Source organism: Prinia subflava, chromosome 3, assembly GCF_021018805.1.
Source record: "Prinia subflava isolate CZ2003 ecotype Zambia chromosome 3, Cam_Psub_1.2, whole genome shotgun sequence".
In the NCBI taxonomy this organism is placed as follows: Eukaryota; Metazoa; Chordata; class Aves; order Passeriformes; family Cisticolidae; genus Prinia; species Prinia subflava.
This window is the reverse complement of record NC_086249.1, coordinates 41,227,339-41,244,751: the sequence shown is the minus strand read 5'-3', so window position 1 is coordinate 41,244,751 and position 17,413 is coordinate 41,227,339. Positions and strand designations below refer to the sequence as shown.

The following is a 17,413-nucleotide window of genomic DNA, read 5'->3' as shown; positions in this document are numbered from 1 at the left end:
GCTACAAGTTGGTGTTACTGTATGCTTTAAGTTCTGTTTTCTGTGAACTTTTGTGTTGTTTTACAGTATGAAGCACTAAGCTGATTATACAACCATGACTATAGAGAATTGAATCTGTTTTGGTGAGGTTTCTTTCTGCATGCTTCCCACAGAATTCAGGAGAGGCAAATCCAGCTCTTAGTGATTTGTCTGAGTTGATATGCTGTTTCTCACTTCTTAATTTGTATTGATGTACAGCAGCTAAAACCTTCAGATAAACAAGGACTCTGCTAGCTCCCCAGTGACTGCCTTGAAAGTAGGAGTGGGAGGTAACTTCCAACCAGTCCTGGCTAAAGTAGACCTCTAGAACCTCTCTGAAGTTTTGTCCTTTAAAATTTCTTAATGTCTGGTTTTGAAATTGCATTGGATAGTGTATGGGGACTTAGAGAGGTCTTACAGTTGAGTAGTAATATCTGTGTCACGAGATTTCCACAAGAACTTCAGTACTGCCATGCTGAGCTCTGTGTCATCAATTAGGTTCATGGATGCAGGAATGGAAGTTCTCAGGCTGGGTTAGCTGAGTAAATTTCCTAGGTATTCGCTGTGAAAAAGGCAGCTAGATTGGGATTCAAACAGATTGCATATTAGAGATGGAAAACCAATAGCCAGTTGGTGAGAAAAACCAAGAAGTATGCCTGAAATCCTGCCTTTGCTCCAGAAATGGACATGACCTTTCAGCCGCTCTCACTTTTTCCATCTCCCTCCATGCAAATATTTGTATTTCTGACTCATTGACAGCCCGCTTCAAAAATTGTCTCAGCACTGGTTAAGTGTGATAGCGGCAAGGGCATTCTCTGGCTATGAGATAGGAGAATGCAAGCTCTTGCAATGGAAGCAGAGGACTAAAATGTAACTCAACTAGTTTATTTCTGAGTTAGATTTTAGGCTGTTTGGGTAGAAGAGACTTTCTTCCCCAGGTAATACGTGTAGAGCACCCTTGGCAGGTTGTGCCCTGTTAGAGGGATGGCCACTGGGAAGCTTTGTATTGAGACAACTCCGTGAAGGTTTTCAGCAGCAAACCAGGCAGCTTGATTCAGCTTGGTCTTATGGGCAGTCACAACAGCACAGCTCAGATCCCTCCCTGTTATCTGACAAAAGCAGATGTGAGGAATGTAAGACATAGCATAGACTGCTTTATTAGCACTAAGATGTTAAATTCTGCCTAAACTGCGATTCCAGTCCTACATTGATTTTTGGGCTTCACTTCCCAATCTGTAAATTTTGAGTATTTTATAGCTTTCTTATTTCACAAGAGATTTGTAATCATGGGTTTGTTACAATTTATGAGGTAGCTGTATACTTTTAGTCTCATTACCAACCTATTTCCGTCTGCCTGCTCATCAAAAGCAGTGTAATGCATGGTTTGTTTGCCTGCATTTGGACAACTTCCTTGCTCCAGAGCTGAATGAATGCCCAGGCATCTGCAGTGGACCAGCTGCATTGGCAGCAAAAAATAGATGTGCTTCTGAAAGGACTAATGAAAAAAAAGATCTAAAAGTAGTTTACTTTGTAAGTGAAAGAACTCAAAGAAATTAGATGAGTACCATTACTGAGGAGATACCAACTTGCTGTGTTTTAAGTAACAGCTGCAACACCGAGTCTTGCTGTCTTACATAACAATGATGGACAATCTAGTAAGGAAACAAATAGGGTGTTGTGGATTTACAGAGAACAAATCTGGAGAGCAGCATAAACTTCTGTATTTACTGTATTTGAGCCTACCGTGGTAATACAAAATATGTAGTTGATGGTACAAAAGATTTTGTACAAAATATGCTGTCACATGGTTATAATCTTTAATGTGCAGTGAGGTCAAGAAGGCAAAAAAATTTAGTTTCCTAGTTCAACACTGCTGATATCGTCTGTGTCTTAATTCTGTAGAGACTCTGATGTTGAAATGAAATAGCACATGACCCTAGTGGAATTAAGCCAAATCTTCTCTTTAATCTGCAGCTTACTTTTTCTTCTTAAATTGGCCAACATTGCCTGAATTGACTGTAGGAGCCTTCTGTATTTGGACAAAGATTTCATCTGCATCCAAGATACTTCTGCTTTAATTAGGAAAAAAACCTGCAACTACCCCTCAATTCTTTTCATGTCTCCAGTATGCCTGTTGTAACAGATTAAAGTTAATAACAGTTCAATCAGGGGTAAAATACTCTTCAAAAATACAGCTCTTCTGTGTCTCTTTTTTTCTTTTGAACAGTGGGAGGGGTTATTCTCTCTTGCAACATGTTTTAAAAGTACTGTGCCTTTCACCATGCTCCTGAGAAATCTTGATTTTAACTGAAATTATTCCCAGGGAAATCTTAATGAAACCCAGCATTTTTAAAAAGAAAAACAAAATTTGGAGCCAAATAAGTAAAATTTTACGCAGAAAACTATACAAGAGAATAAAAATTGCAATAATCTGCAGATGCTAGAAAAGACTGGAGACTTAAAACAGGCAGATGTAATTTTTTACCAGCAGCAAGAATTCATAAACTCTCTGAGAAATAAACCATATATGGATACTGGCCTTCTGGATCTGAGACTAGCATGATAAATAGGGAAAAAAATTTTAAAATTCCCATGGAAAAAGAAGGGGAAAATATTTGGAGAACTGTTATCTTGTTTCAGTGTTTACCAGGAAAATCTGGCAAACAAAGGCCTAGCAAAACATTAATGTCATGGGAAGAAATAACTGATTATTTAGGGAATGGTCAAGTAATCAGTATAGAAAGGAAAGGATTCATCTATTTTGACTAGGGAGGTGCTTGTGTTAGAAATAAAAAGAAAAAACCATTCTGAAACAGATACTTATTTTACACAGGGGACCTGAGCAAACAAATGGAAGAACCTGACTGACCAGGAATGTAACAGCATTGGTAGCAAAAACATGAAGGGATAACAAGTATTAAAGGTACACACTTGCCAGGAAAGAACAAAACAGAGATAGATGTGGTATGTAGCAGACGTGAGAGACACTGATAATAATGTTGTGATTCTTGCTTCATCAGCTGTTTGGATGAATTCATCTTGAGGATGGATTGGAAAACAAAGTTTAGTCATAATAGTATTGGGAAATAATATTGAAAGATACATTGAAAGAATATGACTCTCTTAAACATTAGGACACAAGTATTTAATTTTCTATATGTAGCTGTCTACCTCTTTGCTAGGTCTTTTAATTGCTACTATAGGCAGCCACAGGTCTTATTAATACAGTCAGGTGAGTAGAGAGATTTGTATCTAGATTTGTTTGGTTGGCATCTTCAGTGGTAAAATTGTGTAAGCAAAGAGTCTTGAAGATGTTCCAGTGCTCAGCAGCCCATTACTGCTCCAGAAGGACATGTCTTGTGTAACTCATGTGTAATATATGCCACATGTGAATGTCTTGGACTCTCTAGGACAACTCAGATGGAACTGAGTTGAGCTCTTTAGAAGCTTAGTTGAATGAATCACTGCACATCATTGATTGTCTTCAATGTGACTCTTAGTAGGAGTTCAGTTCACATTTGGACACTCAAATGTAGATACACTCACCTCAGACTGAATCTCATCCATCCAGTCAAATATACATATAATATTTAGATGGATGAATTTGGATGTAATGTTATTAGACTACTGACAGAAACTGTATCCTATACTAGACTTGGAAATAAAGACTAAAAACCTAGTGCTAATAATGATGAGGCACAAAACTCAATGTATAAATAACACGTTTTATCAGAAAATAATAGATAAAAGGGACACAATGTTATTTTAGATTTTTAAAACCTACAAGAGCATTGCAGAAAAGCCAGTCAAAAGACCTGTCAGATCAAGTGATGATGAATTCATTCACTTTAAACTAAACATGTATATATTGCCTAAGTTTTAATTAAAGGCAGAAACAAAAAATGCAGGAGAAAGAAAAAAACTAGCTAATGTCAGCAAGTGCTTGGAAGAAGAAATGACAATAACCAAATCCTGAGGAAAACTCAAAGAGCTGAATATGCTTAAAATGAGGGAAATGTGTAATCCATGTCTTAGGATACTGAAAGAACTGGCTTGTCACATCGCTGATCTGATAGTAAGTGGTCCTAACAAATGTGCACATTGTGTGCACTGGAGAAAAGCTTTTTTTTTTTCCAGTTTTAAGATAAAGAGAAGAAGAGTTGTTGCAAGTGAAATTGAAATATGGATATATTAAAAGGGGCTCATGGTGTGCAAACCTGTTGACATTCTGTGATGAAATAATAGATTTGTTGTCACAATAAATACAGTAATCTTGTTCACTGTGACCTCTGATAAAGATATCAGGTCACACGGGAAGTGACTGATTAATTTGGAGAAAATGGAAGTAAGTAGATTTGTTAAAGGAGAAAAGAACTGGCAAATGGAACATGATAGCGGTGATTAGTGAAGGAGTCTGCTGGGAGAGTACAGGCAGAGGTCTTCCAGGACCAGGTTTAGGATGAATCTTAATATTTAATGCATGACCTTGATACACAAAGTAGAATTAGATTGTGATATCTCTCTCCTGGAACCAATTAGATAAAATAATTGGGATCTGGGTGTGATTTAGAAAAAGAAAGACAGTGAAGACTAGATTATTAAAAATGTGAGTAAAATTTAATAGTGTACACCAAAGGATTTAGAAAATAGTAGAGAAATTGTTATGAATTGAGAACTGATACAGCTGCATAGGAGCATCTGGATATTCTGGCTGATGCCTGGTTAACTGTGAGCCATCATTGTGCAGCTGTGCAAAAGGAAAATGCAATCCTAAAATTTATATAGGTAAAGAAAGAGCACTGACGTTGTTCAAGGCAGTGAGATGACTTTTGGAGTACTGCATACTGTAGGCCAGTTCTGTTCTCCAGCCATAAGAAGGCTGAGCTCCAGCCTGGTGCACAAAGGGATTGCTAGGATAAGAAGATGAAAGGACAGCCTGCTGTGTGAAAGATAATTTTTGCAAGTTCATCTTAATCATCCTATCAAAATGATGTGGAAAAAAGATATGCATGTCTTCAGTCTATACGAGCTGTGGACAAACATAAGGGAGGAAGAACAATTATTTAAAACATTTAAGTACAAGAACAAACAGGTGCAAAATGAGCTTGAATAATAATAGAATCATAGAATGGTTTGGGTTGGAAGGGGCCTTAAAGACCATGTTGTTCCAACGTCCCTGCCATGGGTATGGACACCTTACACTAGATTTCTTGCTCAGAGTCTCATCCAACCCTGAAGACCTCCAGGGGTGGGGTATACACAGCTTCTCTGGGCAACCTGTACCTGTGCCTTACCACTCTCACAGTAAAAATTTCTTCCTAATATCTAATTTAACCTGTTCTCTTTCAGTTAAAAGCCATTACCCCATGTCCTGTCAGTACATACCTTTGTAAGAAGTCCCTCTCCAGCTCTTCTGTAGGCCCTCTTCAAGTACTTGAAGGTGCTATAAGATCTCCCCAGAGCCTTCTCTTGTCCAGGCTGAACAACTCCAACTGCCTCAGGCTGTCTTCAGAGGAGAGGTGCTCCAACCCTGTGATTTTTGTGGTCCTTCTCTGGTCCTTCTCTGCTGCAACAGGTCCAGATCCTTATCTTGGGATGAGTTGGATGCTCCAGATGGGGTCTCAGGAGAGCAGAGTAGAGGTGGACAATGACTTCCCTCCGCCAATTGGCCACGCTCCTGATGCAGCCCAGGACACAGTTGGCTTTCTGGACTGCAAGCCACATTGCCAGATCATGCCAAGTTTTTTATCTACCAACATCTCCAAGTCCTCCTTCTAAAAACTGCTCTCAATCCATTCTCTGGAAAGGATACACATTCTCCCTAGAGTTCCTATTATCACTAATATACCTACAGAAGCTTTTCTTGTTGCCCTTGACATCGTTGGCTATGTTTAATTCTGTCAGGTCTGTAGCTTTCCTAAACTGATCCGTGACTGTTCAAATAATCCCTGTATTCCTCCCAGGCTTCCAATCTATGTTTCTACCCTCTCTTACCCTCTCTAGGCTTCCTTCTTGTGTTTGAATTTGTTCAGGAGCTACTTGTTCATCCATGCCAGGCCTCCTGGCATGTCTACCCAAATTCCTTTTTGTTGTAATGCAGTATTCCTTAACTTGGAGGGTGAAACTCTATGTTAGACTTCTATAATAATGTCTTTACTGGATGGAATGGATCAAATTTTGTAGAGGAGCACCTGCTTGGGTGTATGTTTTACTTCCATTACACAGCAAGCAAAGATTTGGCAAGTAACCAAAAATGGACGCTACTGCTGTTACTCATTCCAATTGTAGACAGGTAGATGGCTGCACACCTAAGACAGTCTCTCCACAAAGTACTGCTTTCTAGCCAAATTGTTATGTGTTACCTTTGATGTCCCATGTGGCTCTTCAACCAGCCCAGCAGCTCTCTCAGCAAGTGGTTTGAAAATGGATGTGCTGGTAAGATGTGAAATCTTCCTACTAAAAAAAGAGCCATCAGGGGGAATTTTGGTTAGAACAAAGGAGCAATTCTGACTGGTCACCACAAGGTGACTTTGCTAAGATGCCAAGAAGCAGCAGCGTGGAAAACTGTACGCACATCATTTTAACACAGTGTAAGTGTGTAATGCATAGCTAATAATTGTAGCATATGCTTAATTGTCTTTGTCTCTGCAGTGTGCCAGCCAGAACCATGAAAACAAAAAATTCACAGGCACCAAAGAGAATTACAAACATTATAATGCTTGAAGAATAAGGACTGTGGTGATGACATATTTATAGAGAATGGAAATAGTTGTAAACCACTGTTTCATTTATCATAACCACAGGGCTCCTTAAAGAGGATTCTTAAACAGCTAGAAGAAGAGAAGAAAAGTCTCCAGAATCAACTAAAGGACTATGAACTTAGACTGGAACAAGAAGCAAAGGTTTGTAATCACTCTATCTCTCTAGACTGTAAAAGCTGTTATGTTGTGTGACAGACACTGTGTATGGAACACACAACAGAATAGTTCCACAAAATGTGTCACTGGAGAAAGGTTTTGCTGTATATCTGAATCTTCTGTATGGTTCAGCTTTTAAAATTTGTGCTTAATGATAGCCTATGTCTTGTTTGAACTGTAGGCTTACCACAAAGTTAATGATGAGCGGCGCATGTACCTCTCAGAGATTTTACAGGTAAGAAATGTATGACTCGGTAACTTTTAGTGTTTTCTTAATATAAAACCAGCATCTGTTAATGCCATTAGATCAGGTGTTTTATCACTTCACTTGTACACCAAATATTGTATAAAAGCTGCTTTTTACAAAATTTAATTTTAAGAGCCATAAATTGAAAGATGTACAGATTTATTTATTTTAAATACTTTTTTTGCTTTTGTATCGATTGGAGTTTCAATGTTCTCCAGCATAGTTAAGTGCCCATAACTGAGAAAACGGAAGCAATTTCTGATGCTTGGCCATCCCTTAGTCACAAGACTGCTATGCAGTTGAACAGGATAGAAGTGAATTACCAGCAGTAGTTGCACCCACCTTAAGTAGTAATTCCTCCTTTTCGTATTTCTCCTTTTTTTCTTTTAAAGACAAACTATCCAACCAGTTCAGAATGAAATACAATACATGTTTCTATTAATTTTATAACAGGGATAAGACACCTTGTTTTGATGAAATCACAGGTTAAATATTATTGCTGCTAATTAGGTAATAGATGAAATTTTATACTACAAACTGGAGGAACCTGTAAAGGAATCTGTAAAGATTTATAGTAGTTCTTATTCCAGAAAAGCTCTAAATTCCTAAATAATGTAAAAGTAATACCTTAGTGTGATATTCAAGTGTTGCTGCCACTGAGTCCTTTCATAGCTAACTGGGGTAAAAGCCTGTAATTATCAGTGTTTCCATGTGTTTGCACAGTGGGCAACTGATTCCCTTACATGGTTCATTGCTACTTTGGGAAATCTAAAAGAATTGCTTAAATGAACTTTCCAGCATGAAACCAAGAAAAAGCCTGGGAAATGCTCATGATAACTGTTAATATCTTTGGATTAGCAGTGAAACTGAGAACTTCTGGAGGAAGAAAGGAAATAAAAGCAGATTTGATTACTGAACGTGCTAGTAAGAGGAGTGCCTATGTTCAACTCTCTATAAAAACACTTAAATATGCGTAAATCACCATTTGAAGTGAGGTATATGCACTGGCACGTTTCATAATGAGGCACTGGGGTCCAGGATTTTGCCATCAACAGTCAAGGTAGTAAGTGCATTATATTTTTAACAATTAATTATTTACTGTCATGCTTTCAGTTTCATATGAGAGCAAAATAGTCATCTTCAGATTAATATTCCTATCTTAATTCTCTAAATATAAAATAGCCAGGCAAAAGTAGTTGTAGAGGAATCCTCTAATCTATGAAGAAAAAATCATGTCTAAGGTGCAAAGTATCACATCTGTTTTGTGTGAAGATGAAATTAATTTCCCTGGGCACTTTTCTGTCCGTTGTCCTGAGCTCTAAGCAGAGCCTAAGTGCATAGTTTAGATTAAACATCTCCTCGGCTGTAACACGATTAATTATACTAGCCATCATCTTTAATACTGGAGTTCCTCAAGTACAAAATTTCTTGCCTTCAATAAAGTAAATCTGTGCAAATCCTTTTCACTTCTGTAACTGTGATTGTGGTTAGGATTTAACTTGGTTTGTAAAAATTTGTCTATTGCAGACCTCAGCCAAACTTAAAATTGTTGAAAAGCAAAAAACAGATGCTCTGACTGGCAAGGGAGAAAAACAGATACTGAGGTAAATTTCCTTTATATTCCCTGTTTTCTGGTTTATTATTTTTTGCTGAGCACTATGTTTAGAACATTGCAGCTTTCTGTTCATGATAAATATCACAGCATAATCCCACTGACTAGGTATTACTCAATATAATTTTTGATATTGCTTTTCAATGAGTTTTATTTAATGTAAATGTTGAAAATACATATGTTTAAATCATTGTTCAACAGACTTCTGTTTAGTTTTATTGATTAGAAATATGAATTTGAAAACAGTCCACCTGCTCTGAGATATATAGAAATAACATTAGTTTCTGATTGTAATACTTGTGGATAAGCTTGAAATTGGAGTTTTATTTTCTAATTGAACTGAATATGTTAAGAATATAAAGTGTGAAACATATAGGGAGTATATATCAAAAGTTTGTTGGACCCAGTCACCTGCCTCCAGTGGCAATAAACAGATGCCTACAAAAGTGTGGAAGCAAGCAGATATAATACTTAATTTTGAAACTCTCCCAAATACTTTATATTTGGGGACTTCCTAAGGCAGTATGGTTTCTATGTATTTAGTGTCTCACAGTAAATACTCTTCCATAAACCCACTCACCTATATTATTAAAATGAGCATACACAATATATATTGAGATCATCTAAAAATGCAATGAGTAAATTATAAACATGATATTGTGTAGACATATTTGCTTACCAGCCTTTTCCTTTCATTCTATGTAAGCACAGAATCACAGGATTTCATAAATTGGATCAGTGATTCTTCATGTTCCAGGAGAGGATATTAGTAGAGTATGAATTAATGCAGTACAATATAAATTCAGTTCTATAAGTGAAGTTTCTCAATACATAAAAAGCACTGTGTGGGTTTGAAGTGCCCCATATGCCACTGTATCACTTCTGGCTCTGGTGATATTTATCATGGTTCATATGGAGAAGGTCAGAAAGGTGGAACCAGGAGGATTCACTGCTTCTGCAGTGATTAAATATCATCAGCCAGATACGGAGTTTTGCTGAGGGGTAGCACTGATCTGTGATTATGGTGCAATCTATTTTAGTAGACCATTACTTACCCTGAAATTATATGACAATGTGTTTCTGTAATTTTCTTTGTATCAAACAAAAGAAAATAGTGTAAAAGAAAATAGTGTCCTGTAACTGCTAGTCTCAGAAGATATGTGAGATAAATATCCCCTTTCAATCCATTTCCCTAAGAGAATTTTTCTTACTTTTCAATGTTCTTTAAAACCATGAAGATAATTTTTCATCCTTTAAATTGTCCTTAGTATAAAAGGACATAGTTTTCAAATGTTTGACTTTTATACCAGTGGCTTAGAACTTTCAGGACAAACTTTGATCTTTGCTGGCAACATGAATGTACAAATGGGGATTTGGCATAGTTTGTATTAGAAAACACTAGAATGTAAGTATGAATCCCATGAACATCACAAAGTAACTACAGCCATTGGTATATTATTCCTTTTTAATTATGTTTTGATTTATAGCCTGGGGCTTGTTTGTTCAAGTTGACATTAATGAGAAATCATTTCATTAAAATAAGAGAAGACGTGCATGTTCTTGAGAATAATTTGAAAATTTTTACTCTACTCTGTTGCCCTTTCACAAAATATCTGCATTGGAATTCAAACCATACTAAAAAACTGCTTAATGCTTCTTTTAACTGTAGGAACAGGTACAGAAAGCCCAACCTGTGTATTAAACCAACACTGAACACATTTTTGTGTAGTAGTTGTGAACACAAATTTTTGATGCATTCAGTTTCCTGGCCGTCCAAAACAGAAGCAAGTTCAGCAGAGGTCCTTTTTGTAGTTATTACAGGACAAGAAGGTAGGCTAGCTGACAGTTGGGAAGAACGTGGATGTCTTGATGGCTCCTATCTATGTTGCAATTTGAGTAGCCAGTTTGTGTTCATTCTGACCCTTGCCTTTACTCTGAGACTTTCAGTTTCAACTAGCTCAGTTTCAACACTGCACTGCTGCAGTTACCTGGCTTCTAAGTCTGTAAGTCCAGCTGGTTTTAAGTGGAAGAGGTTTTGCTGCCTGCAGAATTCCACACAGGCATTTTCTGTCTGCTTTGTCCAGCTGTACAGTGATCTACAGTTTAATCAGTTGATTTTGAGTAATCAACTGATTTGTATTTGAATAATTGGTTATGGAGCACTCTGGGCTTTGGATTGTGATCTTCCAGCTCTGAGTAGAAGTAGCTCCATATCTGTGCAGGCCCTTCTCCCTTCAAGACCAAGACTGCTTGTAAGAGCACAAAGGATGTGTCAGTCCCAAGAACATGAATGAGCCCTAGGTTTGACTTTATTGGCTCTTTCCCCACAAATGTGAAACTTGCACAGATACCGACATTATAGCTTCTATCGCATATCTGGGTATCATGACAAATATAATGGTGTGATGTTGTGATATATTTTCCTTCAAGATGCCTTTGCTTGAGAAAGACACTGAAGCTCAGTATATTGTTGTTAGACTATGTAAAGTGCTGTCTCTCCTCTGCAGTAATGAACAGGAAGAGAAATAAAGGGCCATTGCACAGGAGCCAAGAGGAAGGCTTCTTGGTCATGAGAATGACCCTTCCAGCTTGGGGAAGCACCATTCTTTCCCCGGAGATTTTTTTATGTTCCCACTGATTTCTTAGAAGATCAAGGGGAAGCTCTAGCTGGTTTCATGTAGATGGTGTTTGTATCCATGATGAGTACCACTTCAAAAGTCTGCTGGCAGCATCTCCTGTAGACATTTCTGGTGATCATGGGCTCAAGAGCCTGGCTTTCCAGAGTGGAATACCTGGAGAGCTGTAACTACATCTACATGAAGTGTTTTCCCCTTTTCTGGTGGGAATTCTTTAACTGATGAAAATGTCTCTTTAGCCAGTTATCACTCTCCTAGTGCCAACATTTAGTATTATGTTCATGTTCTTCAAATGACATTACTTAGGTAACAAGAATCATGAGATGAAGAGAGAGGTTGCAGAATAATTAGATGCTCTGCTAATATCCGAACCTAGAAATATACTTGTTTTTTTCCTTTCTCAGGTTTATTAATTCACAGTAGTAATCAGATATGCAAATATAGAAACCATGCACATTTTAGCGGTTAAAACTTACAGGCAATGTGACATTTGCTGACTAACTTCAACCATTTTATTTCAGAGGAAGACACAGTGTTCCAGGAAACCTGAAGATGGTTAATCCTCAAAAACGATCAATTAAAAATACTGTAGGACTGAACCAGCTTCCACAGCTAAAGCACTGATTTAATATTAATGCCAAGAACTTCCAGTCACTTTTTAAAAAATTTAATTTGACTGAAAGTTTCTAAATTGAAAAGGAAAGTATTTGTGTCTTATTTCAATGCCAGACCCAGATTGGAATGCCTTCTTGGCTGCCTTAGTGTAAATGTTCCTCTGCCTAATGGAATTGCTCTTCTAGTTGCCATCTTTGTACTGATGATCTCTCAACCTTTCCATTCTGCTTCACATCAGTGATTCTGAGCGTGAGGGTGTTGAAAGACTTGGAGAATATTAAATGTCTTTATACACTGTGTAGATCCATGAACTATGCAGCCACGGAAAAGAAACAAGCCTCTAGCATTTTTGACCTCTAAACCAAGAAGAAAAAGGCAGACTGATGTAATCTGAAGTATTGTCTAAATATAACATTTTTAAAAGCTGGCTTGCCACGGATACGGTGTTGACTACTGCATGGTTTAGAAGCACAGCACCATTTGCAACTGGATAGAAATGACAGAAAAATTGAGCATTTTTATTAAGGAATCTTCAGAGCCTATCTTGAGGAATAGTTGTTTCTTTTAAACACTATATATGTACTATAAAGAAACACATATCCTGATATTGGTATGTTGCTCTTTGAAATTTGAACTCCCAGATGAACCCTTGTCTCTACAGTCTTGGGGTCATAAAAATCCGTCTTCTTCAGTAGCATTGATCCTTCGACTTTCAGGGTCCAAAATAGTGCCAGTCCTAAAAGTCATCTCTTCAGTAAAAGTAGAACTACTTTGTGTTTTCATTTTTAAGCATGCAATTATTGTTGCAGTTTTATTACCTACATTTAAGTCATTAAATTTGGCAAATTTTTTTTAAGCGGCAATGGGAAGAATGTTTTGGTAATGAATCTTCAATCCTCTGGGTTACATCTTAAAGGCTCTTGGCAGAGCAAATGGGGTTGCTTGACTGCCCTTTATTATTTTAAGAGCATCCCTAAATCTTTGCAATAAAGTATTTTGCCTCTTTAAGAGCAGAACTAATAGTTCCTTATTACTGGCAGCATTAGAGTGACATTGTAGTTAAACTCAGTAAAAAAAAAATGGTATCATTCTAAAATGCAGAGAGCGAAGACCTGCAGCATGGTGCAGCACACACCATTTTTTTTCTCTCACATAGTATGAAATTCATAACAGATATTTGTCATATTAGCATGATGCACATGGTATCATTCTTTCATAAGCAGTGTGGTCTGCCTGGCCAGTTTTTTCCTCAGAGCATAGCACAGCTGGTTAGGTTAGCACTCTTCTGTTTGTGTTTTTCACATGAAAAATTTCCAAATCTTTGTTCTGCTAGCGTTTGTCATTGTGGTGAAGGAGAGGGGAAAAATCATAATGGTTCTATTGGCGTAAAAGACAAGGGACATCTGCAGTAGTAAAGAAGATCCAGTTCTTGGATTCATGCAGCAAACATTTCCTACTGCTGTCTCTTAATCAAATCTTAGTGCACTCAAGTCTGGTCCATGTAGCACCTCAGAATAACTGGAAACACTGCACAAATATGACAAGAACATTTTGTCACAACAGGAGACTTGGATGCTTCCCTTAAGGATAGTCCTCACTGAGGATTTAAAAAGAGAGTTTTTTGAAGCCTTAAAAGAGACATTTATTGGTACAAGAATGACCTGGGAGAAGAGCAGACTATGTCCTATTTAGTCCCTGTTTCACCTTGCCAGGAACAAATTGATTTGATTCAGGATTCAAAATGCAGTAGTATGATAATTAATTGCTCAAACTTGTGGTGTTTGACCATTCTAATTGTATGTCTAGCTGTAATCTCTGTTGTGCAAAATGGTTATATTTCTGTATTCATTCTGTACTCTTTGAATTGGCATTTCATTTTCTTCCTGAATTTCTGAAAATAAGGACAAATCTGATAATTAAATATGACAACTCCAATTTATTTGCAACGGTGAAAAGAGAGTTTTTGGTTTCAAAAGTGTAGTGTCTCTTTGGATCTAAATAAAACTTTTACACTTCTATCTTTCCCAAAACATGTAGGAATTTATTGTTTGATTTGGTGGGTTTGGGTGAATGAGTGTTTTGAAATTCCTGGATTTATCTTGTGTGGGCTTTTCTTACTGTTTTGTTGTCCTGTGAGATGCAGTTTGTCGACATTTGCAGCAATGAACAGTTAGATGGCTTTCTGTAATATCTTCTGTATGAATACTTCAGCACATTTAGGATTAATTAATCCTTCCAAGCATAGTATGCAGTATTATTTTAGGCCTAGAAGACAGAAACAAGAGTTAGGTTTATTTAAAGTAGATATGGGAGTGTAGTGATGTCTGGTTTTCCCCTGATTTCACAATAGGGTGATCTTTTGTAATACTGCCAACAATTTCAATATTAAGTCTGTCTCCTCTTAAATCATCACTACATGGCACTGAAGGAATCTGAAACCAAAAATGGGAAGCTAAATTGCTGACAGTTGTGGTCAGTGATTGAAGGAGCTAAACATCAGAGGAAGACAGGATCAGAGGTGAAGGTTTGAGTCTGGCCAAACTTTTTCCTTCAGTGTAGAATTTAATTGGGATTCCAGATATACTGATTGTAGTGTGTAAGTGGCTTTAATTGATGGACTGGGAAATTTGATATCCTAACTTAGCACTTGAGAGTATGCCTGCCTTACATGGTTACTCATGTAATTCCACTAATTTCAGATGAGTCATAATTTCGAGGTAACTAAGGCATTTTAAGTATTTACCCATAGTGTTTCTGAAAGATATAAAATTTAAAATCTCAAATGTGGTAAGCACACATTTCTTATTTAAAACAAAAAACAAAAAACACCTTTCTTTTTTTCTTTTAAAGTCTCATGATTAAAGACGGTATTGAGTCATAATATTTGTTTTGGATTAATCAGTTTAGCACCAGTGTACTCTTATGGAGTAATGGAATAAAATTAAAATGGGTATTGGACAGGCATTGACTGTGTGGTTGATTATTATGTAATTAGGCAGCATAACCACAGGCTGCAGAAAACTGGGGTGATGAGCTTCTTCATGTTCAGGATATCATTAATGATAAGCAAGATACTTTGTCACCTAAATACTTTGTTTAATGGGTTTTTCTGTATTTAAACTGATTAGGTGGTACAGCTGACAGTTTCCCTGATTCCTGTGATATTCTATCTCCACTGGTAAAGATGAAGTGTATAGTTTAGCCTTAATACATTTCCAGTAGAGGAGGATGCTGTGCAGGCCTTTTTACAAATGTGATGCAGACACAGTAGCAAGCAAATAAATAAATTAATAAATAAGCAAGCAAACCTCTGTGTTATTAAGCTTCTGCTGGTATTGCCAGACTAGTGTCAAAAATAAACTGTACTTTGAACTAACTCTAGTTGGAAGCAGATAAAATGTGCATGGACTAAAATTATAGCTAATTGCCAGAGTTTTATCTCTTTACACAGGTGTCAGGTGTCACACTGACAGCTCTAGACTGGATAATGAGGCTTTTCAAAGGTGGCAGTACCTTATTTACTCAGCAGATCAGTTTAACCCTCTCTTCCAGAAATACAAACATTGGATTTAGTCCCTTATAGGTTACATCTTAGAATCCAGTTTTCCTGCACTTCATTAATCTGTGCCATAAACTACCAACGAAGAACTATGTAGAGATCAAATGAGTCTCCCATGTCTACAGGAATAGCATGCAGGTGGGGCCAGGCTTTGCCTGTGGTTCTGGGAGCAAACTCAGTGCACCACCCCACAGAAAGGGCTCTCACAGCCTCCATTTGTAGGCTGGTAAAGTTCCTATGCTCTGGTTCCCATGCAACTTCTCATCCCTTCCTTTGTTGCCTGGGAGAAGATGAATTCTACTTCAGGATCCCGTCTGTAATTTGGGGAGAACAGTATGTTTCTGGTGCTGAGAAGTGACACAAAGATAAATACACCTGTGCTGGAGGGAAGCCAGATGGTAAAACCACAATGAATCTAAATCTGACCTAAATCAAATGGGTTTTCTTTTGTCTAACAATGAAGATGGATAATATTGGTGCTCTGTTGGTGCAGAAACAGCTGTGCCTGCTGCATCTTACTGAAGAGATCTGCCACTAAGGACTGATGTCAGGGTATTTCCTGATGAACACAACCCAGTGTGACACAGCAGTGACACCACTTGCTGTGCGTGTCTTGTCACAGGGAAAAATGTCAGCTCTGAAGAGAACCCCAGGACAGGCCTCACTCCCACACCACCCAACAGGCGCTTCCCCCTGCATCTGTCTGGTCCTTCCACACAACAAGCAAGTGTCCTGTGGGGAATCTGCTCAGGAATGATGTGGTGTAACACAGAAATGCAGGCTGGGGACCAGAAAAATTGGGCACAGCTGAAGGGTTATTTTGGGGGAAGGATGAAGCAACAAGGCTGTGCAACTCTTGATTAGTCCTGTGCCAATTAGGAATAGGATACTGAGAAATCTTTTAAAAATATGAAAAGAAGAAAAATTAGCCTGGGAATCATCTGTCCCAGTTTGCAGCCTAAAAGTCATACATCTATGTCTGAGCTAATCACTGTATACTCAGTGAGTAGTCAATGGGGGAAAAAAACCCAGACACCTTCAGAGTGCAGCTCCTCATTCTAACAGAGATGCTTAAAATGGATCAGATGACACATCAACTGGATTTCTTTCCCCTGACTAGAAACAGAATATAGGATGACAAATTCAGAATAACTTGTCCAGCATGTAGAAAAGTAAGCTGAAACCTGTTCTTGTAAATTTCGTTATTTTTCTTGCTCTGGCTAGGGACAGTGACACCCAAGATCAGTAGAGGGTCTCAGCCAAGAAGTAACACTGAGCTGCAATTTGATTCTCCTTTGGGCTGATCTTTTTCTCTCGCTGCATCCCAGCACTCAAGAGAGGACCTGTTCTTTAGGCATTGAATTTACAAGGCCCACAGATCTGTTCTCATGTTGCATCAGTACTTACAAGGATAAATTACCTTTCTTTTTTTTCTTCCCTTTGAGTATGTTTGGCAAGCTCCGTGTTCTTTTGAAATCAAACCAACAAACTGCTGCATTATGCTAAAAAGCCCTCCCTAAAGCCTGTAGGCCTCCAATACACAGGTGGGAAAATACAGCCCATAGATCAATTTGCTACATACTTTAGAAGAAAATTTGATGCAATTGTGATAGGAATCAATAACCCAGAGATCAATGCCTTTTTGTGTGTTCCTGTCTCTTAAAAAAGCTGAGCTAAGAATTTACTGATGACAAGTCAAATTATTGCCTGGGTGAATGTGTTCTTGGAGGATTAAAATAGTTGGCAATTCCTGCCAGGCCTGCAATGGCTGGCAGCATAATTTCATTAGTATAATATATTCCTAGGGCA

The 17,413-nt window shown here is 37.8% G+C and overlaps 1 protein-coding gene across 4 annotated transcripts in view; it reads left to right on the top strand.

Annotated features, from left to right (window-relative positions):
* CCDC169 (coiled-coil domain containing 169) overlaps window positions 1–15,355 on the top strand; it is a 29,012-nt gene extending 13,657 nt beyond the window's left edge. For all 4 annotated transcript variants that reach the window (XM_063394803.1, XM_063394805.1, XM_063394804.1 and 1 more), the window contains 4 exons: window positions 6,822–6,920; window positions 7,117–7,170; window positions 8,710–8,786; window positions 11,952–15,355. In XM_063394803.1, coding sequence (XP_063250873.1) covers window positions 6,822–6,920; window positions 7,117–7,170; window positions 8,710–8,786; window positions 11,952–12,054 — 333 coding nt within the window. In that variant the 3' untranslated portion in view covers window positions 12,055–15,355. The remainder of the gene's footprint in view (window positions 1–6,821; window positions 6,921–7,116; window positions 7,171–8,709; window positions 8,787–11,951) is intronic.
* The last annotated feature ends 2,058 nt before the right edge of the window (window positions 15,356–17,413 follow it).